General features: G+C 38.4%; 4 protein-coding genes across 5 annotated transcripts; 3 read left to right on the top strand and 1 right to left on the bottom strand.

The window, feature by feature from the left end:
- Positions 1-4,778: 4,778 nt before the first annotated feature.
- LOC121759208 lies at positions 4,779-10,225 on the top strand. The gene is made up of 7 exons (XM_042154712.1): positions 4,779-4,869; positions 5,680-7,512; positions 7,595-7,649; positions 8,214-8,362; positions 8,896-8,982; positions 9,682-9,810; positions 9,906-10,225. Exons 1-7 carry the CDS (start codon positions 4,801-4,803, stop codon positions 10,005-10,007), a joined length of 2,424 nt encoding a protein of 807 aa, XP_042010646.1. The 5' UTR covers positions 4,779-4,800; the 3' UTR covers positions 10,008-10,225.
- Positions 10,226-11,473: 1,248 nt separating this feature from the next.
- On the top strand, positions 11,474-16,453 carry LOC121763229 (kinesin-like protein KIN-7E). Its single transcript, XM_042159187.1, has 15 exons — positions 11,474-11,686; positions 11,886-11,975; positions 12,068-12,168; positions 12,282-12,395; positions 12,598-12,679; positions 12,841-12,908; positions 13,000-13,065; positions 13,132-13,256; positions 13,365-13,704; positions 13,774-13,866; positions 13,955-14,366; positions 14,434-14,511; positions 14,583-15,151; positions 15,222-15,625; positions 15,694-16,453. Exons 1-15 carry the CDS (start codon positions 11,500-11,502, stop codon positions 16,013-16,015), a joined length of 3,051 nt encoding a protein of 1,016 aa, XP_042015121.1. The 5' UTR covers positions 11,474-11,499; the 3' UTR covers positions 16,016-16,453.
- Positions 16,454-16,874: 421 nt separating this feature from the next.
- Positions 16,875-20,979, bottom strand: LOC121782625 (protein ACCUMULATION AND REPLICATION OF CHLOROPLASTS 6, chloroplastic-like). 2 transcript variants are annotated; one of them, XM_042180552.1, is made up of 6 exons: positions 20,378-20,979; positions 19,630-19,854; positions 19,165-19,425; positions 18,121-19,084; positions 17,751-17,884; positions 16,875-17,400 (listed from the first exon to the last, which is right to left on the bottom strand). In XM_042180552.1, exons 1-6 carry the CDS (start codon positions 20,867-20,869, stop codon positions 17,110-17,112), a joined length of 2,367 nt encoding a protein of 788 aa, XP_042036486.1. In that variant the 5' UTR covers positions 20,870-20,979; the 3' UTR covers positions 16,875-17,109. The 2 variants fall into 2 exon arrangements, with proteins under 2 accessions (XP_042036486.1, XP_042036495.1); XM_042180561.1 differs by lacking the exon at positions 16,875-17,400 and having other exon boundaries at positions 17,766-17,884; positions 18,125-19,084.
- A 1,498-nt stretch (positions 20,980-22,477) lies between these two features.
- Positions 22,478-26,281, top strand: LOC121782618 (probable LRR receptor-like serine/threonine-protein kinase At4g36180). Its single transcript, XM_042180542.1, has one exon. The coding sequence runs from the start codon at positions 22,669-22,671 to the stop codon at positions 26,053-26,055; it is 3,387 nt and encodes a 1,128-aa protein (XP_042036476.1). The 5' UTR covers positions 22,478-22,668; the 3' UTR covers positions 26,056-26,281.
- Positions 26,282-26,839: the final 558 nt, after the last annotated feature.

Below are 26,839 nucleotides of genomic sequence, written 5' to 3'. Positions count from 1 at the left end.
TGATTTTTAACGATGGACAAATGAAATATTTAGGATAAACAGAAATTTTGGTATGTAGGCAATTTCCAAATATTTGTCAAAAAAAATTGTGAAATTTGGATTTGTTCATAACTATATTGTGAATCTGTGATTATTTGTTTTCATAAGATATGTGATATAGCTAGCAGTCGAGAAAAATCATACATGGAGCTAATTGATTCTTCTATTCATATAGAATAACAATATCTTTTAATCGAAAAACATCAATAATATAATAATGGTAGGTAAGTGTTATTTTTTGTCATAGAATAAGAGTAATTGCTAATAAATCTAAATATCTTGTTAAAAGTGGCTTTAAAAATTACTAACTTTTTGAATTGTGCGGACTTTGCACACTAAAATTTCCGACATAAACTTTATCTACTTGGAATGCCAAAGAATCTGCTGTGTAACTACATTTCATATTGTGGGGAGACGAAACTATGAATACTCTGCATTCTATGCAAACAAAATTATGCCAAAAAATTTAGCATGAAATATCTGCACAAATTAAAAAGTTGGTGATTACTTTATTTTCTTAATTTCTCAGCTTTACAAGAAATTAACCGTATAAGGAAACAAAAACTCACTACTGTTTTAGTAGTAAAAGGAAATATATTACAGGACTGACGAATCACAGGCGCCATAATGTGGGCTGTTATTATGATAAACGTCACTGTCTGTAATCTTAAGAGGACGAATTTATTTCTTTTTCGGCGATTGGGAAAAATCGAATAATTAATGTAGTGTAGAGTGAGCTTTTAATTATTTTATTATTAACAACTCGAGTTATATTTCTAATCATTATTATTTTGACTTACCTTTTGCATCGAGTTCTGAAATCAATTAAAAAGTGGGATTAATCATAATTATTCTGCCGCCCCTTAGTGTTCGCCGTTTCATGTGATTTGACTTCCAAATCAAACCAAATCCACTAGAAAAGTATAGTTTGATAATTTTAGCAAATTAAATCGAATCATATCAAAATCAAAATATATTCTTCGATTTGGCATGCAGTTTAAAAAGTTTTATTTTTAAGTGTACTAATTATGGAAATCGATCGACTATGATGGATGAGTTTAGGGTTTAATAGTTTGAACTTTGATGTTAAGTTTCGAAATTTCCGTCATATTATGATTTCCACTTAAATCCAATAATTATAATTATAATAATAATAATATACTCCATAATAATAAACTTACAAACATAATAATAAGAAATTGACATGTAATCTAATAATCTTACAATTTACGGTTTGTTTGGTTTATATTTTGGAAAGTGGAAACCAAGTTTAAAGCATAAATCATACAGTAGTATAGTAATTTTTTTACAAAACGCTCCAAAATATACTCCATTTTAAAGACACCATGTCAAAACTGAAACCATACAATAGTTTACGCTTTTAAACCAAATTATGAACAACCCTAAGTTTAAGCTATTCCTCCATATGAATGTACTAAAAAGTCAATATAAATAATATTTTTTTATATATAGAGTAGTAAAAAATAAATAACTAAATCATGATATAGAGATCAAATTTCAAAAAAAATGGAATGATTAAATTGAATTTTAAATTTTCTGTATGTGGTGTAAACGAATGTCATTTTAAGAGCATTTTTTTCATTCCAAAGATAAAATGATCTTTGTAAAATTGGAAAGCATTGTTTTCCTTTTGAAATGATCTGCATTGTTTGATATATGGAAATTGTTAAAATCTTAGTATTTGAAACGGCTTTGGAATGACCTAATTCTACCCATGTAATAACTTTACTTTCCCGTGTTTGGAAAATATCAAGATTTGAAAGTATATATTTGATTTAAACACTAAACTAAAAATATACTTATCATTTTTTAATTATAAAAAATAATAATACATATTATTTAATAAATTATTAATTACAAATGATAATAATTATATTATTTTATTTATTATTACGATGAATAGTTTAAATATGGATTATACATCATAATATATAATATAATAATAAATAAGATTATTATTATTATTATTATCATTATATTTACTTAATTTTTAATTGAATAAATTTTATAATTTAAAATTTCACTACAATTTTATTGTTAATTACTAATTTATAAATTAATAATTATTATATTATTATATCAGTATAATTATATTTAATTATTTAATAAATTATTATTATTATGATAATAAAAATAAAAATAAATATTAATAATATAGTTATAATTATGATAATTTAAATTATAGTTATTTATTCCTGAAATTAAGTATGGTTTATACTTTTAAATTATTTTTAAAACATTGTAATAAATAATAACAATGATGATGATGATGATGATAATAATAATAATAATAATAATAATAATAATAATAATAATAATAATAATAATAATAATAAATTGTACTGTATTGCATTAAATATGTAAGAATCCTAAAATTGGGAAAAAGAATACCTAAGAAAAGTTAGGATTCAGAATCCTGGAAAGTTGTACTAACTTTCCTTGTTTCAGGATTTTGATTACTTTCCCAGTTTGATTAAAAACGAAAACAAACACAGAAATTTAAAATTTAAGGAATCAGATTACTTTCCCAGACAGAATCCTAGCAACAAACATGTCCTTGGTGTTTTTAAAATATGAAAGTTCTAAAACAAACTAGGCCTTATATTAGGATTTTGTTATACTGGAAAATTAAATTTTAATTTAGCTGAATTTACTTAGATGAAATGATTGAAATGGAAGCCTAATATAGAGGTAGAAGAATTTGATGAAACAAAACTGGAAGGGTAACAAGAAGATAAATACTGGTCATAAAATCATAATCTTAGATACCAACTGTACTAGAATGATAGTAATAGAGTGAATATGGTAGGCATACCAAATTCCGACACAGCAAAGAAAACTGTAATGGATTGATGATGTTGCCAAAGTAATACGGATATACTCATAGACCATATGTAAAGACTTTTTCTTGTGATTTGTGTGAAGGTGAAGGTATGATGTGATTTGTGAAAGAGAGCACAGCAAGCCTGATCCATCAGATCCAATCTCTGCAAGCTCACACTCACCACAGATCTGTCCCTGTTGAGATGGAACGAATTGTGCAGTACAATATGGGCAGCTCTGTAAATTGGGACGAATGTGGCCGGCCCCACATACCACCAGTATCCAGAGCCACTCCCAAAACAGCATCTACTGCCTCTTCATAATCACCATCTACTTCGTTTTCTACAATCATGATCAAAGATGACTACTTCGTTGTCTGATCTGCACAGCAAATTTCCTTTGCCCGCATAGAAGATTGCATTAGTAGCAACGGGCAGAACACTTTATTTCACTACATCATTTGTAAGGTTCTTGATCAGAACTTTGTTGGTGCTTCTCTCAAGCACGGCTAACCTATTTCGGGCAATGAAAACAGCTGAACCCCCAGTACCCTTTTCTGCATCTTCAACTGCATCACCCCCATAGCTATCTATCATTGGGGATCATGTAGAGTTCATATGATCCCCCATCAAAACAGCATTTTCAGCAGAACTATAAGAAAGTGTCTGAGGTGCTTGATTCAATTTTTCAAAATCGGGTTGGCGTATAGGGATCAGTTGAGTATCTTTCTGAGTTGAATACTCAAAAACAACACACGACACGTTGAGTATTTATATATCTGCAGGGCAGTTCCTTTAGTAGCATCCCAAACTCGAATGCCCTTGTCTTCGGAATTCGATACAATGATATTCTGCCTTGCATGGAACACAACACACGACACGTTGTTCATGTGGCTATAAAATCACACTCATTCCATTTTTAATAATCTCATGTAACCAATATAATTATAATTACTCCTTAATATTGTTTATTATTTAAAATTGTTGTCGTTATTGAAACCACTAGAGTTGTTGCTGCAATAAAAGTACAATCAACTTTACTTGCACTGCATTCAACTTAATATCGATTGCACAATTGTATCAATTAATATAGATTACACAATTTGTTTCATAGCTACTAAATATTAATTCGTGTGTTGTGTGATATGTTGGTGTATATGTAAAAATTAGTTATGACCACTGTTGCATTATTTCATATACTTTAATATGTTCAAACTAATATATACATGTATCATGTTGTTACATAATAATCAATTGAATCCCATATAGATTTATTCTGATTTTCTTTTAATGACTTATATATCATGCGAATAAAACAACTCAGTCTACAGACTACAATGTTGTATCACACCTTAATACTATCAATCATGTTTATATTATCATATAATATGACATTTTAATTATGTGTCATTCATTTTAAGTTTTCACATGATACCAAGTAAAATCAGAGATCATATAAGCGTCAATTTAGCCACTTAGGTGAAATAATTTGTATTGAACCGGTTCGTTTTTTCTTCGACAAAAATGGTGTGGGCAAAAATCAAATTATGGTCTTTGGAAAATGAATTAACCGGTTTGTATCCTTACATCTCAATCTATAAATCAATCATTTTGTATATATAATATTCTATTAACATTCCTATTCTATCACTCTTCACCTATTTGGTCTCTACTTAATTCACTAAACACCATTAATTCTTCATATCAAAAAAATAAATCGATTAATTCTTCGTACAAGAAACGGAACACAACCATAATCAGAGATTAATATGGAATTAATCTGTAGAATAGCATGGATTTGTAACAGAAGCCTCTTTAACAATTCTGTTTATCTAAATTTAAAGAAAATAAAATAAAGAAATCACAAAATCTGTTGTTTCCAAACTGAAAGCGCCGCATTCGAAAACAAGTTACAACAATGGGGGCTATGGCTCCGCCTCCTCACTGGATTCCTGAAGACGACTTGCTGCTCAAAAATGCCGTTGAGGTACATCTCCACCATCCTTTAATTTCCACCCCTTTCTCTTCCTAACTTTACTTTTTTTTCTTTAGCAAGTTAATTTGTTGAATTTCACCTCTCCCACAATGGCTGCTGCATTTTTTTCGCATTCTAGGTCCAATTCTTGAAAAGCCCTTTTGGTGGTTATATTGAATTCGAGTTGTTTAATATAGAATGGAAAAATGTGCTCATTGAGTTCAAAATGTGTTCTGTTCCTGCGATTTTTCCCTATATAGTAAATGTTCTTTTTCTACAATGGAGTCTTTATTTGTAATGGCGTGCTTGGTCAGCTTTAATTTTTGGTTTGGATAATTTTACACTTGATGTTCTTGCATGGAAACCAGAGGTTCAGTGTTTATTGCTTGATGTTGATTCTCTTTGACATGTGTTTCGTGTGATTATAGATGAAATTGAATTGGTTTGAAACTGATATCCTCCTAATGAAGAAGAACCTATAGAGTTTAATTTATTATCAGTTAGAAATGGATGGTGTAAGGATATATGTTGTGATAAGAGGAAGTTTTCTATAGTTTGTCATAGTTGATGAGGGTGAAGTTTTCCTTATGCTGTGGTTAAACACGGTAATTGTAGGAATCCACGTTTATTTAGTTATCCAAGATGGCTATTATCACAATCTGGAAAAAATTCTTTAACGTGAGGATGAGCTTCCATAGTAAAGGATAATTGCCAACTAGTGAGATGGCTGTGTAAGACACTTGCTAAATGGTAAGTTTGAACAAGCATATGTGACCAATGGTGCAATTTCTTAATGTTCTGCAATGTTTTTTTTTACTATAGGCTGGTGCTTCTTTGGAATCTCTAGCTAAAGGTGCTGTGCAATTTTCTCGGCGGTATACTGTACAGGAGCTGCAAGATCACTGGCTTTCTCTTCTCTATGATCCCGTTGTTTCTGAAGAGGCATCAGAAAACATGATTGCGGCCGAACGTTTTGGGGTAATAAATCAATTGCCACCTAATAAGTTTGGAGTAAGAGATATAGCTTGCATTGCAGGGAAGAGAAAAGCTGAAAGTGTCCGAGAGTATTATTATGCCATGCGTAAAAGAATCCGTATTGAACCATTAGATATGGGAGGAATCAGTCTTGCATCTGAGCCTGGTTATTCTAACTTCAGAGATGGTAATGAATTCTTGTATGGAGATTGCGAAGTTGGCAATCCAGCTTCAAATATTCTGGGAGCTCAAGGCCCAGATTACAGCATTAGGCCTACTTCCTTAGCTGAATTTGGGCCGCATGCTGCTGAGTCAACTGAAAATGGTCCCATGCCCTCTTTCGGTGGTGTTCTAAATCATGGGCAAGAAGATCTTGATGGGGAATATGTGTCAAACAACCTTCTCTATACATATGAAGAGAATATATCATTAACTGGGGATTGCAGTGAGATCCCTGGATTTGTCCAATCAAATGATTTGCCTCGTTCAGAACTTGGTGACCAGTCATTTCATAATTTTGAGTGTTCACCTCCTCTACCTCACATGCCTATTAGACATGGTTCCCAGGAAATTTCTGCAGCGCACTCAAACCTTAAATTGGAAGCTCCTCTACCTTGTGATAGCATGATAGATATGGCTTCTAGCACACAAGAATACCTTGATGTGTTGTTTGACCTTTCTGACGATGAAGGGCTACTCTACATGGATAATGATGGAAATGAGGGTATAGAAAAGTCTTATCTTGAGGGTTTGAGTTCACTTATATTGGATTCTCCCTATCTGTGCGATTTGTCTGGCTCAGGTCCAGGTGAGGCTTCAGTGGTTGCAGATGGACATTTAGTTGATAGAGGTGATATACTTGATGGGGGTTCATATAATGACCTCTGTGATCAGAAGGAAGTTTCAGCTGCACAACTATTAGCCTCGCAATCTACTATGAAAGTAGGTCCGGAATATCGTAATGGAGTCATTTGTTGCACATTAAATACCGAAGACCCAGATATTCCTAGCAATGATGATGTTTTTCTTCCCTATCGGTTTCCTTCTCCAACTAATTCCTCAGGGGCTCACTGGGCATTGCATGACCTTAGCTATCTAGGGTCCTCATCACGTAAGAATTTCTCTAGCACTTCCAGTGCAAAAGGAGGACATCTTGCAATGAAAAGCACCCAGAAAGATTCATCTGTCCCTTCTGTCAGGATGGGATCATTCTATCAGTCAGATGCAGGTTTAAGATGCCGAAAAGATCATGGAGTTAAATTCAAATTGCCTGAGAGTAGCATCCAGCACTCAACACTTAGAGAAGCTGGGAACAGTGACAGTTCGAATCATGCTAGTTTAGCAAATGTGAATGCCAACAATTTTGTCACTGGAGCTAAGGGAGGTCCACCAGAGAAGGTACATAGAAAGAATCTTGGTTTTAAGTCCCTTGGCCCTTGCCAAGACAAGCATAAAAGTAGTTTGGATATTCATCAAAGCCTTCAAAAGGATTCTGTTGGCACTCGGAGTGGAATGGACGGCGTAGCTGAAATTCCAAATAATGGATCATCAAATGTCGACTTGATTTTCCAGCAAACGGATGCCCCAAAGGCAATTGATCACTCCCTACTGTCAGATCAGGAGGAGCTCTTGTCTGAGAATGAATTTGACGTGCCTTATTTTTCTGATGTAGAAGCAATGGTAAAACATCTGAAGGCTCGTAATTTGCTAGTTTTCTATGTTTTGCTTGCATTAACTTCAGCCTCTACATTACGTCATGCAGATCCTAGATATGGATTTGTTTCAAGATGAATTTGATTTATACACCAATCCTGAAGGTATATCTCCACTTTTCTACATGTTGACTTGTATTTATTCCAAACTCTCAGCCAAGGGGATGAATATAAATAATTGCACTTTTAAGTTGATTGTATGTTCATATTTCTAATCTAAATGAGTTTCTATGGGTAGGTTCGCAAGAGTTTCTTGCGGAAAGCTTAACTTTCAATTTTTCCATCTATCTTGTCTACTCCCTCCGCCCCCAAAGAATATGCACTTTGGGTTCGGCACGAGTTTTAATGCAAAATTGGTAAAGTAAGAGAAATGTAGATAGAAAAAGTAATTAAAGTATTGTTAGTGGAGAATGGGTCCTACCTCATTATAGAGAGAAGACTATCCAAAATTAGAAAGTACATATTCTTGTGGGACGAACTAAAAAGGAAAGAGTGCATATTCTTGTGGGACCGAGGGAGTATATCATTACCAGAAAAGAACTTGGTTGGAACTCCTTTGCTATTAGCCATTGTTTTATAGTATCCTACAGTTGTCTTATCTTGTGTGCTCTTATAGTAACTAAAAAGAGACTCGTGGTTCTCACATTTTGCACACTGAAACCCTTGCAGTTCAGCGATTTCAACTTGAAGAAACGAAGAGAACAATCATAAGGCTGGAGCAGGCAGCTGATGCTTTCACACAGAGAGCCATTGTTAGTCAGGGTGCATTTGCTGTTTTATATGGGCGTTTCTCCAGACATTTGATAAAGAAAACTGAGGTATAACCTCTCATCTAAGCTCGATTACACCCAAGTCCAAATTTGACGGCTGTTACTTAACCATGATTTATTCATAAATTCGCTTGTAGTCCTGTGATCTCAGTTCTGCTCCTAAGCAAGACAAATTGAGTACATATAGGGGCTGGTCGGTTTGCAAGATTATATTTCGGAATTAAATATATATTGTGTTTGATTCAAGAGATTGAATCTCACAACTTAATCTTAGATGGATAATCACGTGATAATTAGTCAAAGCCACCCTCCTTTAACGAAAATAATCTCACAACTCAATCTTAGACTACATCTCATTGGTATTTTGTCTAAAACCGAACAGCCACATAGAAGACAGTGGTTTTTAGTTGTGATGACTGTAATACTAGCCTCACTAGGACATGTTAAAAAGTTGGTAGATGATGATGGTTCTATAGCTCATATAGAGTTACGAGTACTGGAAATACTGTTAACTTTGAGGTACTTTATAAACAATTTCCTGTCTGAATTTTACTGTAAAGATGAAACATCATGGCTTTCAGGTGTTACTGGGTAGGGCAACAGATGATGTGAAAGTTGACATTGACTTGGGAAGAGAAAAAAATGGTGGTAAAATTTCTCGAAGACAGGTATGCTAACCCCTAAACTTAAGTGATGTGAGCAGTTAATCATAATCATAATTGTAAGTTTTAGCATTTTCCTTTTCGGTTTCATTGATCAGTACACCTTAAGCAAAATTGGCTCCCTTTCACCATAATTGCCAAAACTGAAATATTTGTGTTATGATCTTTATTGGGTTTGGACATTCTGTGCTCCTGAATTTAAGATGAGGCCGAACGGAAGATAGGATGTCAGGCTAAGAGATGCAACTTTTCGGGGACAAGTAGGAATTATGAGCATTAAAATCTACATTGCATGTGTTATTTCTTAACTAATAAAGCGTGATTTTTTGGACATCTCATTGTCAACAGCCTGACACTATTAACCATGTCTCGCCTTCAGATTATAAAAAGACGAGAAAAGGAAAAAAGAGTCTAGGCTTATGTAAAGCCATGGCAGTATTACTGGATTGAGTTGACTGGGTTTTCATTAACATCGGAAACCCACCATTAGTATTTTTTCCATCATATAGTGCCGAGAAACATGACGATACTAACAGTTAGAACTTTAGCCTGAGCTGCAAATTCCTGGATAATTTCTTCATTTCATTCACTGTATTTTCACAGGTTAATATGCTGTTAGAATGTTTCTGCAATGCAAAATTCAAATTGACGTATGCACAATGTCTCCGCGCTTACATGCACTTTTCTTTTCTTTGCATTGGTTAGGCTACGATGAAGATGGACACGAATGGAACCTTCCATTTGAAGAACCTCGGAAGAACACCAATTTACGTGAATGGCACAGATGTAGCCTCTGGACAGAGCCTAGACCTTACTTCTGGCTGTCTCATTGAGGTATATATGTCACAATTACTCGTCTTACACACGGGAAAGAATATGCTTTCCTGTTTCGTAAGAAAAACTTTCATATGCAATCCTCTAAATTCCAGGTGAGGGGACTGGCCTTTGTGTTTGAGACCAACCGTAAAATGATAAAGCAATACATCGATAGCTCTGCAGGACGGGTTTTAGAAGGTTATAAACGTCGATGAGAAGCTGAACGAGACAATCATATGCAGGAAGGTGCTGGTTGTTTTTTTCCCATCACTTTCTTGAATAGTTACATGTATAGAGAGAGTAGTCACCATTAGCTTTTTTCTTCTCTCATATCCCCAAATTAAGGGTGACTAGAGCTATTTTCTGCTATGAGATTTTTTCTTACCTCTGTTTACACACAACCACATTTTTAAAGCAATTACAGTGTGTGACTTCCCACGGTTCCGGAACTATTGGTTTCATTACTAGACTGGCGGCTACAGTTATCCGGAGGTTGACTCAGAACCGGCCCGTGGAAGGCTCTGGCTGTTCTGGTTTCAAACCGTACACAGTGGTCCTGGCCGGTTACACACCATCGTTTCGATGGTTCACTTCCTTTTTTTTTGTGTGTGTTATATCAGTTGCATTGATAATGAATTAAAATACGAAAATTATATACCAGTAAGAGTTAACTAATAGTACTGAGTAAAAATGAAGAATAATTGCATTGATAATGATAATGAAATTTTACAAATTATTACAATATTTAGACTAATAACAACCCCCTAGAAAGGCTAGATATTTAAAACTAAGTTAGAAACTTAGACTCAAAACTATTGGGTATTTCCTAATATTTAGGTGATGTTCGACTTGGTGGATTAGTGGTTAGATAAATAAGGTTCGATACATAATTTCATATAATATCACATAGCTCTGCGATAGAATTAATCCCAAATAATCACGAACCAATTTCATTTCGAACTATCTTATGATAATTTAATCATGAGCAAATATATACGATAATGATTATTTATGCGATGCTTTACTTGAACTTCAAATAACAATTACAAGATATATGGAGTCGAAATCTTTAGCAGAGAAAATTTGTGTAGACAAGTAATTATTACATTTTCTCCGATGTTTTATGTGGACTGTCCGAATTAGAGATTTTGCCGTGATTAACGATACCACCATTGTTTCTCAATCACAATCACAACCAAACACCTCTCTCTCCCCATTCTCTCTTGTTTTGTGTATGTGATTGTTTCTTCAACCCTACAATGGGTTACAATTTCAACTGCCATGTACCATCTTTGATTTCTCAGTTTAGAAAAACTTCAAGCCTCAATCAATCCACATTTTGATATATATATCTACATCAACATATACACATAAGGCCCACTTACTTTACCCATATTGCATGTGTTTTTTACATGCATCTTTTCTTGTTTATGAACATCTACACGGAAATCACAGTTTCATAAGGTTTGCAAACAAAATATCAAAATTTAATACATGTGGCCTCTATCAACATCACAATTTAAATCATTATTATCATACCAATAATTTCTTACTATCATGATGTTATATATACATATATATTGATGTAGATAAAGAAGTGGAGGACCTTAAAGTTGGAACATAAAGCCCCCTCTCTTTGTCAAAGAGAGAGGGCAGCTTGAAGTAGATTCTCTTCACGTGCATTTGAGCAAGAAAAAAGAGTAGAAAATGGTATCGCTTAGTGGAGAAGAAAGAGATAATTCAAGTGCACATGAGGAGAAAATCTATGTTGCAGTTAGGGTTAGGCCTCTGAGTGATAGGGAAATCTCAAAGAATGATTCGTCGGAATGGGAATGCATCAACAACACCACTATCGTATACAAGAACACTCAACTTCCCGGTGCCTACGCCTTCAGTAAGCAATCACTCCCAAACTTTTTTTAGATCGAAAAACGGAGATGACATGCAGTTGAATTAACAATACCATTACCGACGGATAAAGTCTGTCGAATTTGGTGCATTAGATAAATTTCTAAACTCTCAAAAAACACATAAAAGGGTAAAAAAGAAGTTTATTACATGATGTGAATCTTTGCATATTTTCTTACATACAGATAGAGTTTTCGGGTTTAACGCTCCAACCAGACTTGTCTACGAGGAATCTGCCAAAAAGATTGCACTCTCTGTATTGAGTGGAATAAACTGTGAGTAGTTAAATAACCTCAAAATATACATAAACATTTGTTGATGTTGATGCACTTCAAGCTAAAGCATGCTAGAATTTCTTCATCTGCAGCAACTATCTTTGCATATGGCCAAACAGGCAGTGGAAAGACCTTCACCATGTGTGGAATCACAGAATGTGCAATTGCAGATATATATCAATACACATACAAGGTTAATTATCTCGATCATCGTATTCCTATCACGAACGTACATTTAAATTGTTCCGAATTATAAATTCCACCCATAATTTATTGGCCTGATCACGTTACGATATATTTTTATAGAATCACGACAGAAAGTTCGTTCTCAAATTTTCTGCCATGGAGATATATAATGAAGCAGTGAGAGATCTTCTCCAATCTGAAGCCACTTCTCTTAGACTTCTTGATGATCCAGAGGTGAATTCATTTCCCTCCAACATTTTGATCCATAACACACAAACTGCATGCATGCAGATGAAGCTCCGTGCACTGACCCAGCCCAACAACGGACGGAGTTGGGTCTGGGCGCGGAGCTCCATCCTCATGCATGCATGCAGACGTACTCACCGGAGATTGGTCGATTTTCACCAAACCATCCTTATTTCTTTCTCTGCTGCAGAGAGGGACGATAGTCGATAAGCTCACAGAGGTGACCTTAAAGGACGCGAACCAGCTAAAAGGGCTGTTATCTGTCTGTCAAGGTAAGGAAGTAGTCACTTGTGCTACTACTCTTTGTTACTAACTCGTCGTGTAAGGCAACAAATGTGAGATCTTTTTTCGATTCAGACTAGTCTTTTGAGATGAGTTTTCTTGTTCTGCTGATGATCTAACAGCTTATATGAATCTTGCTTATTTTCTTCAGCTCAAAGGCGAATAGGCGAGACTAGCCTCAACGAACTCAGCTCTCGATCTCACCAGATTCTGCGCTTGGTATATATATACATACATACACACACAACACATACTCGTTGAACAATTTATTTCTGTTATGATGTTGGGAGTTCTCATCAAAATTCTGCAGACTGTTGAAAGTGAAGCTGTTCAGCTCAGGGGAGCACAGAGTTCGAGTGCTTTAACAGCTTCAGTGGTAAGAGATTAATGTTTTTGTGATGAATATGCAGCTTCATAGAAAGTAATGTGTTTTTAATGATAGAATTTTGTTGATCTTGCTGGGAGTGAACGTGCTTCGCAAACGCTATCAGCCGGGACGCGACTCAAAGAAGGTGGCCACATAAACCGCAGTTTACTATCCCTCGGAACTGTTATTCGAAAGCTAAGGTGCGGTCGACACTCCACAGACTCGTGTTTGTTCGATTTAGAGGGTGTTTGGCTAAGCTCATTACAAGAAATTTAGGCCATCACATACCTGATCATGTTGTGATGCAGCAAAGGAAGAACCGGGCACATTCCATACAGAGACTCGAAGCTGACGCGTATACTGCAGAACTCGTTGGGTGGCAACGCGAGGACGGCTATTATATGCACGATGAGCCCGGCTCACAGCCACGTCGAGCAATCTAGAAACACGCTTCACTTTGCCAACTGCGCGAAGCAAGTACGCACAAACGCGCAAGTGAACGTGGTGATGTCGGAGAAAGCACTGGTGAAGCAGCTCCAAAGGGAATTGGCTAGGATGGAGAATGAGTTGAAGAAGCTACATTCTCACCCCAACACTGGCCCAAATTCCACACCTGCACTCAAAGAGAAAGAAATTCTCATTCAAAAGGTATATTCATATACTCAAGACTCTTAATCATATGATGATTAACTACAGCAAGAGTGTTCATTAATACAGATGGACAGAGAGATTAAAGAGCTAACCAATCAACGCAATCTGGCTCAATCTCGAATGGAGAATATGCTGCAGCATCAAACATCCAGAGCCTGGGTTGGTGAAATGTGTTTTTTCCCTTTCCCTGATAAAACTGATACTACATGATTAAGAGGGTGTTTAGAACTTATAACCTGTTGAGCAGAGTCATGACGGGGGTTCGTGGACGGATGAATATCCAGCATCAGAAGTTTCGGAGTTCTTGGATCCTCTGGGGTTTGATGTTGCACCGAGAGGGTCGCAGTCTGGGAGATACGAAGGCGGGGTTGGTGGCAGGAATGTGGATCAGTTCGCGGAGAACGATGACCTCTTGTCGAGTACCATGTCGCCCAGAGTGTGCATCGATAAGTACTTTGGTCCTGATCCGTGCCAAGGATGGGAGAAGATGGCTCAAGCAGGCTTCAATAGTTCAGATAGGAGAAACTCCTCGTCAAGAAACTCGATTACAAGTACTACTTCCCCGCGCAAGCCCTCGTCTTCTCCACGCAATCTCTCATCTTCTCCGAGCAATCACTTGTCAAATGCTTCCTCTCCACGCACCCGAGAGCGCCTCTCAGGTAGTAGCAGCAGTGGCTCATCTTTCCTGTTTCACTAACACCGGACTAATTTTCTTAAACTGTATAGGGCGATCTCTTCCTTCGTCGGACTTCAGTGCATCTGATTTCAGTCAAAAAACAGAAAGGGCGCGAGAGTGCGTCTTAGGTAGTAGCAACCACTCTACCGCTAGGCCAACACACAACGCATCACGCTGACTGATTTTCTAACCTGTATAGGGCGACCTTCTGTTTCATTAGACTTCAACGCATCTGATCACAGTCCAAAAACAGATAGAACCAAAAGCTGTGAAGCAATACTGGCATCGATCATGAACGGACCAGGCCGAGAAGGGACTGAATCACCGTTTCTGGAGAAGATTTCTGGTAAAAAGACACTGGCTGCTTTGCTCAGAGAGAACTCACGAAGACTCTCCGATGCAAAGATACAGTCTGTTAGTGAATCTCTGGACAGACAGGACTCTGGGAGGTATTCCGATGTGAAGCTGCATTTCATTAGTGATTCTCTGTCCAGAGAGGACTCGTTCAGGCTTTCCGATTCAACTTCTGTTAGCGATTCTCTATCCAGACAAGACTCCGGGATCTCTGATGGGAGAAAGCAATCTAACAGTGATGCTCATCAGTCCAGTGCAAGAAAACAGTCAAATGGTGCTGCTCTGTCCAGCCAAAACTCCCGAGTTACAGCAAGAGGGAAATCCCTAGGCACGGAGAAGAGCATTGAGTTGCCACGTAAAGGCTACCCGGAGAATCAACAGGAGAAACCTAAGACAGTGAAGCAACAGGCTGTGGTAAGTCTCTCCCTCTCTCTCATGACAATCATCTATGTATTTGATCTTCATGAGGGAAATTTGGTGGTAGGAAACGAACAAGGGAAGGTCGGTAAGCAGTGCTGCAGAAGGCAGAACTAAGAAGGAGAAGGCTTCTGAAGAAACTGCAGCTGGGAGAGCTAAGAAGGAAAGAACAGAAGAAGTTGCAGATGCCAAGAGCAAGAGGGAAACAAGATCAAGTGGCGTTGAAGAGACTGCACCTAGCAAAGTTAAGAAGGAAGAAAGTGGTGCAGATTGGAAGGTCCAGTTCGAGAGGAGGAAAAGAGAAATCATCGAGCTCTGGGACGCGTGCCACATTCCTCTTGTCCACAGGAGCTACTTTTACCTGCTATTCAAAGGAGATCCATCGGATGCGGTGTACATGGAGGTAGAGCATCGCCGGCTTTCTTTCCTAAAAACAGGAAACAAAGATGCAAAAGACGAGGTTCCATCAAGGTAAGATACATAAAAAACAGTAGTACTCTCTTCCTCTGTGGTTCTTTCACCAATGGCTCTTTCAACAGCCCAAAGGCTCTGCAACGTGAGCGGGAGATGCTGAGCAGGCGGATGCTGAAGAAGCTCACAACAAAGGAGAGAGAAGCTATATTCCAGAAGTGGGGCATAGAGGTGAAATCAAAACAGAGAAGGCTGCAGCTGTGCCGAAAGCTGTGGACTGATACCAACGACATGGATCACATCAACGAGAGCGCTGCAATCGTGGCCAAGCTGGCGGGGCTGAAGGAAGCAGGGGAAGCCCCCAAAGAAATGTTTGGGCTCAGCTTAGTACCCAAACAGACCAGCGCCAAGTCATTTAGCTGGAGGCACCCCATTCCTTCCATCATCTGATAACACACTGACACATATCTCTACCATAAAATGGTTTTGTATTTTTTTTATTAGATTTTTCAACTCCCATCAGTATGTACAATACATAGTTGAGATCCTAACACCTCTCTCTAAACTCCACTGCAGTCTGCAGTTATCAGGATCAATGTAAATTGATCCTATAATTGCTACACCACTCCTATCTCTAAACTCCACCACTTCTCCTACATAACTTACAGTCTTACATGGATGTACAAGGCTGTAAAATTATTAACTTTGTCAAGAGCACATTCACTACATATGACCACCAAAATGTACCAGCGGATGAAAATCCCCATACCTCATTTCATAGCCAACCAATGCTTCATAACCAATCTTCATGTACGAGGCAATTTTCCTTGAACATAGATTTTTGTATATCTTCCATAACTCAACAATATGAATGTCGATTCAGCTCGAAATTTGTCGAAATATACATCACAACATTTTGTTTTTGGGTCATTAACTTCATCAAGTTCTTATCTTTTCGTTTGGTCAATATATTCAAGAATCTTTAAATTTTATGAAACCTATAGATAGTAGTATCATATAAACAAAGTCCAAATATGGTAATAGTTGTTGATTCTTTTGGTACTACCTACAAGTCAAGTTTGACATTTACTTTTGCTATTTTCCTTTGCCAGTCTTATTCATCCCTCAACAATTGCCTCAATTAATAAAATTACAAAACATGACAACTTCTTTTTACTATAAATTTGTTAGTCTGAAGAAAGTTTAGAATTAGCCCAAACGAAATGACCCAACAACCTGATAGGCAGATCAAAAATGAGTGGACCCAATTGACATCCCCACTCAGCAAAAAACAATAGAGCATCATTGATGGGCATCCAATGGCTTTCTGTCTTTATACTTTAATTTAGCTGTGTACATTTGTGGAGAACTCCACACCATCATTCTAAGTTCAACTCCAACATGTACACAACATTTCACCTATGTATGAAGAAGGCAGGCAAAAGGGAATTGCACCCTCTGTAAAAGCATAAGCCTTCATTAACAGCCAGCAAATTATACAAAATACCGCATGTATACAAAGGTTAGTAGTGTTAACAATGGATTTATGATTTGAGAACAGCTCCCTCAACAATTTTCCAGCCTGACTTTGCAAACGACATCTCATACCGCGTTGTGTATGTTGTACTGTATGAGTCGTTATGTTCAGGGTGAGCTCCATCAGTTAACTGTGCAGACTCTTCGAGAGTTGCTTCCACAATAGCACGCCGACCATCAACTGACACAGTCACACTATCAATATTAAGATTCAGAAGTTGATAATCCCAGAACCAGCCATGCTGAGCAATTTCCATAGCTCTGTCAGTCCAGATCTTTAGCATTTGACCATCCAATACCTAGCAGCATAAATTATGTTGCTTAATCGGATTGAATTACCAACTATAACGCACTTATACCAGGCAGGAGCACTCTGCTTAATGAAAACGAAAACTCGGAGCAGTTTATCATGTATCAGAATTATAGAGGATAAAGTGGAACTTCTAGCAATATGAGCACCTTGCTATATATAGGATAGGACCTATATATTTTTTTAAGAAAGTCAAATAACATACTGAAAATACTAAAAGATTCTGCCAAATTTCATTCTGTATGACCGATATCCCATAAAATCATTTCATATAAAGTAATTACCCTAACTTAAATAATCACTGAAATTGGTAACAGACATGACTGACAAGTTTCTCACCTCTGATAATTTTTCAATACAATGATCAGAACCGAGCGCTAGAGACTTGACAGCTTGCCACTTGCGCACCAGATTTTCGGCAAACCTAGCATCCATTCGGGGTACTTCTTCTGAAGTTTCAACTAGTGGGTTCCCTGAGAATAATATAAAATTTTCAAACCACAAAAACTACAGAGCAAGAACCATGAATTGGAAGGTATTATGAAACATCTACTCTCTGCAGTTAAAACACTTTTTAACTAAGGAGATTATTTCTTCTAATTATTCCATTGCTGGTTCATGTTCTTTATTTATTTGCTAAGGAGAAGTGAATTTGGGTTCAGGAACTGCTACTGAAGTAACATTATTACATTAATCAACTGAACCATACCCACATTGATGACATCAGAAGCCACAGCGGTTGTGCCAGGGTCTTTATGTAAATGAGAAGAGCCAGTGCGATATGACAGGAATTTCAACCCCACTAAAGTCATGAGACCAACCGCCGCACCAGCACACAAGATCTTTATATTTGCATCTTTTATCTTGCTAGTCATAATTTCTTGTTGCTGCAGCCCATCAGGACTAGTCATCTCCGCAACTCCAAACCTGTCGGAGTCATCTTGATCAAGATCTATTCCAGTCCCTTCTTCACTGCCAAGAGGACCATGACTCTTGATATCATTCTGCTGATAAAGTCTGACATTGGTTTCCCCACTGCCAAGAGGAAATACTCGCTGCAGTGCCTGAATTGCACTAACCTTCACACTGTCAAGCACAGCAGTAGCTTCAGCTCCGATCCTTGCTATAGCTGCAGCAGCGGCCAAGGGTGAACGCCCCTGACCTTCCAGTTTCTCTAAATACCTCAAAACTTTAGGATCATCATAATAATCACCAAGCTTGAATATAACGCCTTGGGTCTCTCTAAATCTAGGAAATACCACTTCCATCAACCATGTCTCTAATAGTTTGCAGAGTCCAGGGAGGAGATCATCTTTGTCGTCACTAGAGTGTTCAATAACAAAGTTAATTATTGACTGATCTCGGTAAGGTGACTCTTCATCATCCAAGCCCAACCACGCACGGCATTCATCTACTTCCCCAACAAGAAGAGAGCAAAGACCCCTCTCAAGTGCAAAGTCTATTTCACGATTTTCTCTGGTGCCATAAGCAGATAAAGAGTTCGCACTAGCAGTAATCCTGGTTTGCTGAAGTTGCTGAAAAAGGTTGTCAGCATCTTGAATGAGATGAGGCTTTTTGCTTAAGAAAGCTTGAGAAACTAAAGCAAGGGCCACATTATATGCTTCAAAACTTTCTGCGGGTATGTTACGCGGTGTGGCAGCGAACAGATCAACCTTACGTGGAAAAAAGGAAACATGTAAAAAACATAGATTAGGATCCGAACAAATAATTTGGATAAATTTTTAAAAAATACCTGCTCTGCTGCAGTCATACGCAGAAAAACCTCATTCATAAAATCTTCACGTGTGAATCCTCCACCCACCGCAGCTGCTCCCCCTCCACCAACAGACCACAAAACATTTCGCACACCTTGAAGACCCTGTCTTCTTCTTGACTGGTACTCATCACCCAGTGGAAGTGCTAGGAGCTCTATCACACACTTTGGATTGATTTCTTCCAGGGTTTCATCAATCTGCGCTTGCAAGTCGGGTGCAAGGTTGCTTGCGCCTTCTTCCTGCATCAAGAAGATTCAGTATAGTTCCAAGGAACTTAGTAAGATGAAAGACACATGTAATTTATGGATAAATGTATGTACTAAGAATAATAACAAAAACCGGATCTTTATCCATTTCATATACAGACAGCCAGAGTGTGCTGAAAACTATATTGTAAAAGTCAAAACAGAATACAAGGGATACAATGATAATAACATCCTTACTTGCAATAGCTTGAGTGCCATCTCAAGCACTTCACAGCCTCTAATAAAATCAGGAGGTGACAATGCCATGGCATCTCTAGATAAATCAACATAAGCAAGCGCCATTGACAACAAAATATCTTGCTTGAATGACTTGGGCAACCTCTCTTTCAACAAGCTCTCTCCAATTTCAAGAACCAACTCTGTTTCCCCAGCTTCTTGCAGTACACACAAAGCTCCTGGAACCTACAATGCCCGTCAGGTCAAAAGTTAAAAGGGGTGTTCAGTTAAAATTTGGATAGTTGGAGGTTCGGGAATTTGGGTTTCCTTAATAGTTCCCAAACAAACAAGCTCCAATGTTCCAATCCCATTCTCTTCCTAGAAACCACCCAGGTGTTTGGGCATACATGCTCCACAAATATGTGAAGTAGTAATTTAATTAGCAATCAATAAATTCAAATTCCAAGGAAAACATTATGAGAAATAAGAAATACTTAGTAGTTAGTACTAGCGTCAACAGTTACTCGATAACAAGGGAAGTCTTCGTACAGAAACCAATTATAACTTCCCAACTGCAGAATGAACACTATCAACAAATTGTTGATTCTGATTCTGGAAAAGAAAAAGTTTTCTAAAAACATATCTTCTTTGATGAGATTTAATCAGTGTAGTCAATTTTCTTTTACATTCCCCAAAAACTTTTACATCAAAAATTTCCAATATTCTACTTAGATATATCCAGAATTAGCTTAAGAAATAGAAAGAAAACCTTATCCCAGGGCACTTGAGTGAGAATGGTATCAAACTCATCCTCGGCGAGCCCTTGATTGTACTCCCTGCGAGAACCGGAGTTCGCAAGGGTCTCACAAGCCGCTTGGAGAATCTGCCGCCGGCTAATCAAAGCGTCGTCGCTGTAACCATACTGCGGCGGCATCGAAACCCTAGCGTTGTAGGCTCGGCGAATGCCGTCGCCAAGGAAATGCGGCTCCGCTCCAAGCACACGGTAGAAATCCAGTGGCACTGACACCAGGCGTTCCGGGAGAGAAGGAAGCGGCGGAGGCGGCGCAGAAACTGCGGCGTCTGAATTGTCCGACGGGGAAGGGAGGAATTGGAAGTCGGCGAAGAGGCGATCGGCCCATCTGCTGGTGGTGGGGCCGCCGCCGACGGCAGCGCTGCGTTTGAAGTGTTGCTTTCTGGTCGGCGTAGGTGAGAGAAAGCGGCGAGGGAAGGGTGCAATGCTCAGCTTCGAGAGAGCTTCCATTTTTGGAACTGTTATTGAGTTTTGATGCTGTTAAATCCATCCATTGCAGGTCACCATTGATGTAATTTGGGGAAAATGGAAGGAAGATAGGGTGATCAATATTCCGATAATCAAATATCCAAATTAAATCGAAACTAATTATACAATTTGGTTCGTTTATAGTAATTGTTTTCATTCCTATACCTAATTTCACAATTAATTAATGATTAATTTACAGTAATTGACTAATTATTGTTGAACGGACATCATCATTGTGTTTTCAAATAACTAGTAGTATCAAATTTTGAATGATATACTGTAGCAAATTAAATTATTCCATGGCTTATCATTTCAAATATTTTGTTTACTATATTCCATAGGAGTATTTCTTAATTACTTTGCAGTATTAACTTCATTATCCTTTTTGCTGGGAATTTTAATTTTAATTAATTTTGATAAGTAAATTTATAATAAAAAATATATCCTATAAAAATACTAAAAAGGAAAAGAAGTAATTTATGCTAAACCACATCAAATACTTTTTTCCATTGTAATAGTTTTATTTTTCATGGAAGCTTTTTTTAAATAGTATTTAAAATTATAAATTTAATTATTAAATAACTTAACTAAAAGGATTATAAAAAAATAATTAATGATAACACATTATTGGACTTCAATTATTAAAAAAATCCTACAAAATTGAAAGTCCGTAAAAGTTAAATACGAGAACCTTTTCTTACAAATGTCTATTAAGGTAAATCCACAATGTCTCAAATAACTATCCTCTTCTAATTAGTTGTTATGCATCATAGTCACCGAAAATGATTGCAAATATTAATTTGCTGTTACTAGTTCTTAACATGGGATTCGCTTCATAAAAGAAAACTCTTTTGGTTGGCCATTCTTACAAATGTTAGTTATATTTAATTCAATTTTCTTTCAACTTGTTTTCTACTCCCACTTCTTGTATCCCAAATTGTGCAAATTAGAAATAGATCACACAATTATTTTATTTATTGCTAATTTTATACTTAATAATATTCTCGCTATTTCATTAGAAATAGATCACACAATTATTTTATTTGATGCTAATTATATACTTAATAATATTCTCGCTATTTCATGCTAATTGCACTCTTATTTTAATCGGTAAACAAGGGATTGAGTAATTAATATAATTAAATTAATATTTTAATTATAATAAGAAAATACTTAATAAATAAATATTTAATTAACTCTAATATTTCAATAAAAATACTCTTACTTAAAATAAAAAATAGTGTAAATAGTTCATAGTGGGCCGAAACACACAAAGAAGCGCGGGTAGCATGCAATAGATGGAGTACAAGGATTATATGGATTAGGGATACAATAGATCGTATGGCATAATAGTTTTTCTTTGATTTGGATTGTTGTATTAAAATTGTTTTTCTACTTTTGTTATTCGATATTTAGTTTTGTTTTATAGCTTTGTTTCTTAGTAAAAATTAACAAAACAAAAAAATGAGTCGAAAATCAAATGTTGCGGGCGTTGCTGTGGTGCGTGGCGTGCGCAGTGTTGGTGTAATGAGTGGGGCGATAAATAAAGTGCAAAAAAAAGCGATTCATTTCACTCCTTTTCTCCTCAATTTTGAATGCCCTTTTTCGGCGTAGACTCATCTCTCTCGACAGAGGGAAACAACAAAACACCTCATAAATAGATACACCCAAAATCCCTCGCTCTCTCTCTATCAGTCGCCGCAGCTTCGGCATATGGCGTTACATCTGCTGCTAAACCACATTCCTCAAACCTAACCTCACTTCCCTCTTCGATTTCATCAATGTCGACTGCTACTCTCACACTCCTCGCCGTGGCTCTTTGCGCCATTCTAACGGCTACCTTCACACGCGCCGCCGCCGGCCCCGAGATCGAAGCCTTACTCTCCTTCAAGCAGAATCTGCACGATCCACGCGGCGCATTGGGCGGATGGGACGCCTCCACGCCCGCCGCCCCCTGCGATTGGCGTGGCATTCGATGCTCCGCCGGCAGAGTCGTCGAGCTCCGCCTGCCGCGCCTCCAGCTCAGCGGCATCCTCACCGACCGTCTCGCTGGTCTCTCCCAGCTCCAGAGGCTGAGCCTCCACTCCAACAGCCTCAACGGCTCCATCCCGCGCGCGCTCTCCGAGTGCTCGCTCCTTCGCGCCGTCTACTTGCAGGACAACTCCCTCTCCGGCGACATTCCCGCCGCGCTCTTCACCAACCTCACGGATCTCGGGGTTTTGAACCTCTCGCACAACCAAATCTCCGGGGAAATCTCCGGCGACATTCCGACGAGCATGCGTGTGCTCGACCTCTCCTCCAATTCCCTCTCCGGTCGAATTCCGGCGAACTTCTCCGCTGCTCACCAGCTCCAGCTCATCAATTTGTCGTACAATCGTTTCTCCGGCGAGATACCGGCGGCAATCGGAGCGCTGCAGAAGCTGGAGTATTTGTGGATCGACGCTAATAACGTCCAAGGGACGATTCCGTCGGCGCTGTCGAACTGTTCGTCTCTCGTTCACATCAGTGCCGGCGATAATATGCTGTCCGGCGTGGTTCCGGCGACGATAGGTTCGCTTCAGAACCTTCAGGTTATCTCGTTGCCTCGTAATCACCTGACTGGTGTGGTTTCGCAATCATTGCTTTGTAACATTTCAGTATTGAATGCTACAATTAGGATTCTTAATTTGAGTTTTAATTCGCTCACGGGTATTGGGAATAATGATGGCAAAATTTGTCACAGTGTTCTTCAAGTTTTAGATCTTCACGGGAATCAGATAACTGGCGCGTTTCCTGATCTCCTAATGAATTTCTCTACATTAAGGTCGCTAGATGTTTCTGGCAATTTTATCTCCGGGCTATTGCCGGAAAATGTTGGGAATTTGGTGAATTTGGAGGATTTTCGAGTTGGTAACAACTCATTAACTGGCGGAATTCCCGAGAGTGTGACCAAATGTGGGGTTCTTAGAGTACTCGATCTTGGAAATAATCGGTTTTCGGGTTCAGTACCCGAGTTTTTGGGGGAAATGAGGAAGTTAACGACGTTGATTCTTGGTGGGAATGAGTTTACTGGTGTTGTTCCCTCGAGCATAGGCAGTCTTGAATCTTTACAAGTTTTGGACTTGGGTGATAATGAGTTGAATGGGACTGTACCTCTAGAGTTGATGAGTCTTGCCAATTTGAGCACTCTAAATTTGAGCTACAATAAATTTTCAAATCAGGCTTTTATGAATATTGGGGATTTGAAAGGATTGGAAGTTTTGAATATGAGTGGCTGTGGGCTTTCAGGAGTTATCCCTTCTAGCATTGGGAATCTTTTGAGGCTCACCAATCTCGATTTGAGCAAGCAAAACTTGTCGGGAGAGTTGCCGTTTGAGCTTTTTGGGTTACCAAGGCTGCAAGTTGTGGCTTTGGAGGATAATTCATTCTCTGGAAATGTGCCTGAAGGTTTTAGCAGCTTGTCTAGTTTGCAGGATCTTAATCTCTCAGGAAATGCTTTCTCTGGCGAGATTCCAGCCAGTTATGGATTTCTCAGATCATTGAATGCTCTTTCACTATCTGGTAATCCATTGAGTGGTGTGGTTCCGGTGGAGTTGAGCAACTGCACTAGTCTTGAAGTCTTAGAGCTGAGAGAGAATGGCCTAACTGGCCAAATTCCTTCCGATTTTTCAAGTTTGTCACAATTACAGAGGCTCGACTTGGGTCAGAATAACTTAACTGGCCCAATCCCAGCAAGCATTTCAAACTGCTCCTCTTTGGAAGTTTTGTTGCTGGATTCAAATCACATCTCGGGCGGCCTTCCAGAGACATTATCCAAGTTACCGAGATTGAAAGACTTAGATGTCTCCTCAAATAATCTGACGGGTGCTGTTCCTGCAAGTCTTTCCATCATATCTGGTCTACAAAGGCTGAATTTGTCTGCCAATGGTTTTGAGGGTGAGATTCCGCCTGCTTTGGCTGCTGAGTTCAGTGACCCTTCTGTGTATGCGATGAATAAGAATTTGTGCGGGGAACCACTGGGAAGGAACTGCAAAAGGGTGAATGAACGTAAGAGGAAGAAGATGATTCTTTTCATCGTTGTGGTTGCAGTTGGTAGTTTAATGCTGCTGCTGTGCTGCTGTGGGTATGTGTACAGTCTTCTTAGGTGGCGAAAGAAGCTGAGAGCAGATGGTGTTAAGAAGCGAAGCTCAAGTCCCGGTTCACAAGGGGCTCGTGGAAGTGAAGAGTATGGGCAGCCAAAGCTCATTATGTTCAACAACAAGATCACATATGCAGAAACTGTGGAAGCTACCAGGCAGTATGATGAGGAAAATGTACTCAGCAGGGGCAAATATGGGCTACTCTTTAAAGCCACTTATGCCGATGGTATGGTTCTTGCTATCAGGCGCCTCCCCGACACATCAATCGATGAGAGCACATTCCGCAAGGAAGCTGAGTCTCTGGGCAAAGTTAAGCATCGCAATCTGACTGTCCTCCGTGGCTACTATGCTGGGCCACCTCCTGATATGCGGTTTCTTGTATACGACTACATGCCTAATGGAAATCTAGCCACACTGCTTCAAGAGGCATCACATCAAGAAGGGCATGTACTGAACTGGCCTATGCGCCACCTGATTGCACTAGGCATAGCTCGTGGTCTAGCGTTCTTGCATTCCGCCTCAATCACACACGGTGATGTAAAGCCACAGAACGTGCTCTTTGACGCTGATTTTGAAGCCCATCTTTCGGAGTTTGGCTTGGACAAAGTGACGATTGCTACTCCAGCTGAAGCCTCTACATCTGCCACCCCAGTTGGCACTCTGGGCTATGTAGCACCAGAAGCAACACTGACAGGGAAACCAACTAAGGAAGCGGATGTATACAGTTTCGGGATCGTGGTGCTGGAGATTCTGACTGGTAAGAAGCCTGTGATGTTCACACAGGATGAGGATATCGTGAAGTGGGTGAAGAGGCAATTGCAAAGAGGCCAAATCTCCGAACTGCTTGAGCCCGGTTTAGTTGAGCTTGACCCGGAGTCATCAGAGTGGGAAGAGTTCTTGCTGGGAGTCAAAGTTGGATTGCTCTGCACAATGCCTGACCCTCTCGAAAGACCTTCTATGAACGACGTCGTTTTCATGCTTGAAGGCTGCCGGTTAGGCCCGGAAATCCCCTCCTCCGCTGATCCGACCACTCTGCCTTCGCCGAGCTGATAAATCTACCATGCCACAGGAACTGAACTCATTTGTTGTTTCATGTTGGAGAGAATTAGGATTTCTTGCAAGATTGTTGTAGTATGCTTGATTTGTTTTTTCATCAAATTCATCTATTTTTCTATTTTTTTTTGTGTCATGGCAAGAATATGCTTGCTCTAGATTACCTGTTGTTATTTCAAGTCATTATTTCTCAACTGAAGGGAAATGTACCATTTTAACATTATGGTTAGTTTGTTTTTTTCTTGTACTGGATTTACACTTAACAATCTAAGAGCATCCACTGCGGAGAGCATACCGCTATCCGTCAGTCCGTGCCAGCGGCACGGCACTGCTGTCCGCCGCTGCAATCTTGCCGCTGGCACGAGCAGCACGTCCGTGCCAGCGAGCAGGGCGACGTGGCGCGTTTCTATTGCCAGTTGGCATTTTTTTTTCTTTTTTTAAAAAAAATTGAAAATAATACCAAAATTTTTTTAAAAAAATTGGATTCCCAAAAATATACAAATTTTATTACCATTTTTTGCAAATTTTTTTTTAAAAAATTAATCCCAAAATCATCTATAAATACACACATTCATCATCCATTTGAGCGAAATTCGGCCACGGGTAGTGTGTTTTTTTAATTTTGTGAATTTAATTATGTAATTTTTAATTTTTAGGATTTAAATTATGTAATTTTTAATTTTTAAGACTTTAATGAAGAAAATTTTAATTTTTAGGATTTTAATTATGTAATTTTTAATTATTTGGTAATTTGCAATGTTATTTCGGTTATTTTTAATGT

This window comes from Salvia splendens, chromosome 2 (genome assembly GCF_004379255.2).
Source record: "Salvia splendens isolate huo1 chromosome 2, SspV2, whole genome shotgun sequence".
Classification (NCBI taxonomy): Eukaryota; Viridiplantae; Streptophyta; class Magnoliopsida; order Lamiales; family Lamiaceae; genus Salvia; species Salvia splendens.
The sequence above is the reverse complement of the archived record's forward strand: the minus strand, read 5'-3'. Positions and strand labels throughout refer to the sequence as shown.

Coding starts and splice junctions, on each gene's coding strand:
- LOC121763229 (XM_042159187.1), top strand. CDS start 11,500: ATGGTATCGCTTAGTGGAGAAGAAAGAGATAATTCAAGTGCACATGAG. Junction 11,687..11,885: donor TCCCGGTGCCTACGCCTTCA/GTAAGCAATCAC, acceptor TCTTACATACAG/ATAGAGTTTTCGGGTTTAAC. Junction 15,152..15,221: donor CAGTGAAGCAACAGGCTGTG/GTAAGTCTCTCC, acceptor ATTTGGTGGTAG/GAAACGAACAAGGGAAGGTC.
- LOC121759208 (XM_042154712.1), top strand. CDS start 4,801: ATGGGGGCTATGGCTCCGCCTCCTCACTGGATTCCTGAAGACGACTTG. Junction 4,870..5,679: donor TGCTCAAAAATGCCGTTGAG/GTACATCTCCAC, acceptor TTTTTACTATAG/GCTGGTGCTTCTTTGGAATC. Junction 8,363..8,895: donor ATTTGATAAAGAAAACTGAG/GTATAACCTCTC, acceptor CATGGCTTTCAG/GTGTTACTGGGTAGGGCAAC.
- LOC121782618 (XM_042180542.1), top strand. CDS start 22,669: ATGTCGACTGCTACTCTCACACTCCTCGCCGTGGCTCTTTGCGCCATT.
- LOC121782625 (XM_042180552.1), bottom strand. CDS start 20,869: ATGGAAGCTCTCTCGAAGCTGAGCATTGCACCCTTCCCTCGCCGCTTT. Junction 19,085..19,164: donor GTATGACTGCAGCAGAGCAG/GTATTTTTTAAA, acceptor TTTCCACGTAAG/GTTGATCTGTTCGCTGCCAC. Junction 17,401..17,750: donor GTATTGAAAAATTATCAGAG/GTGAGAAACTTG, acceptor TTATGCTGCTAG/GTATTGGATGGTCAAATGCT.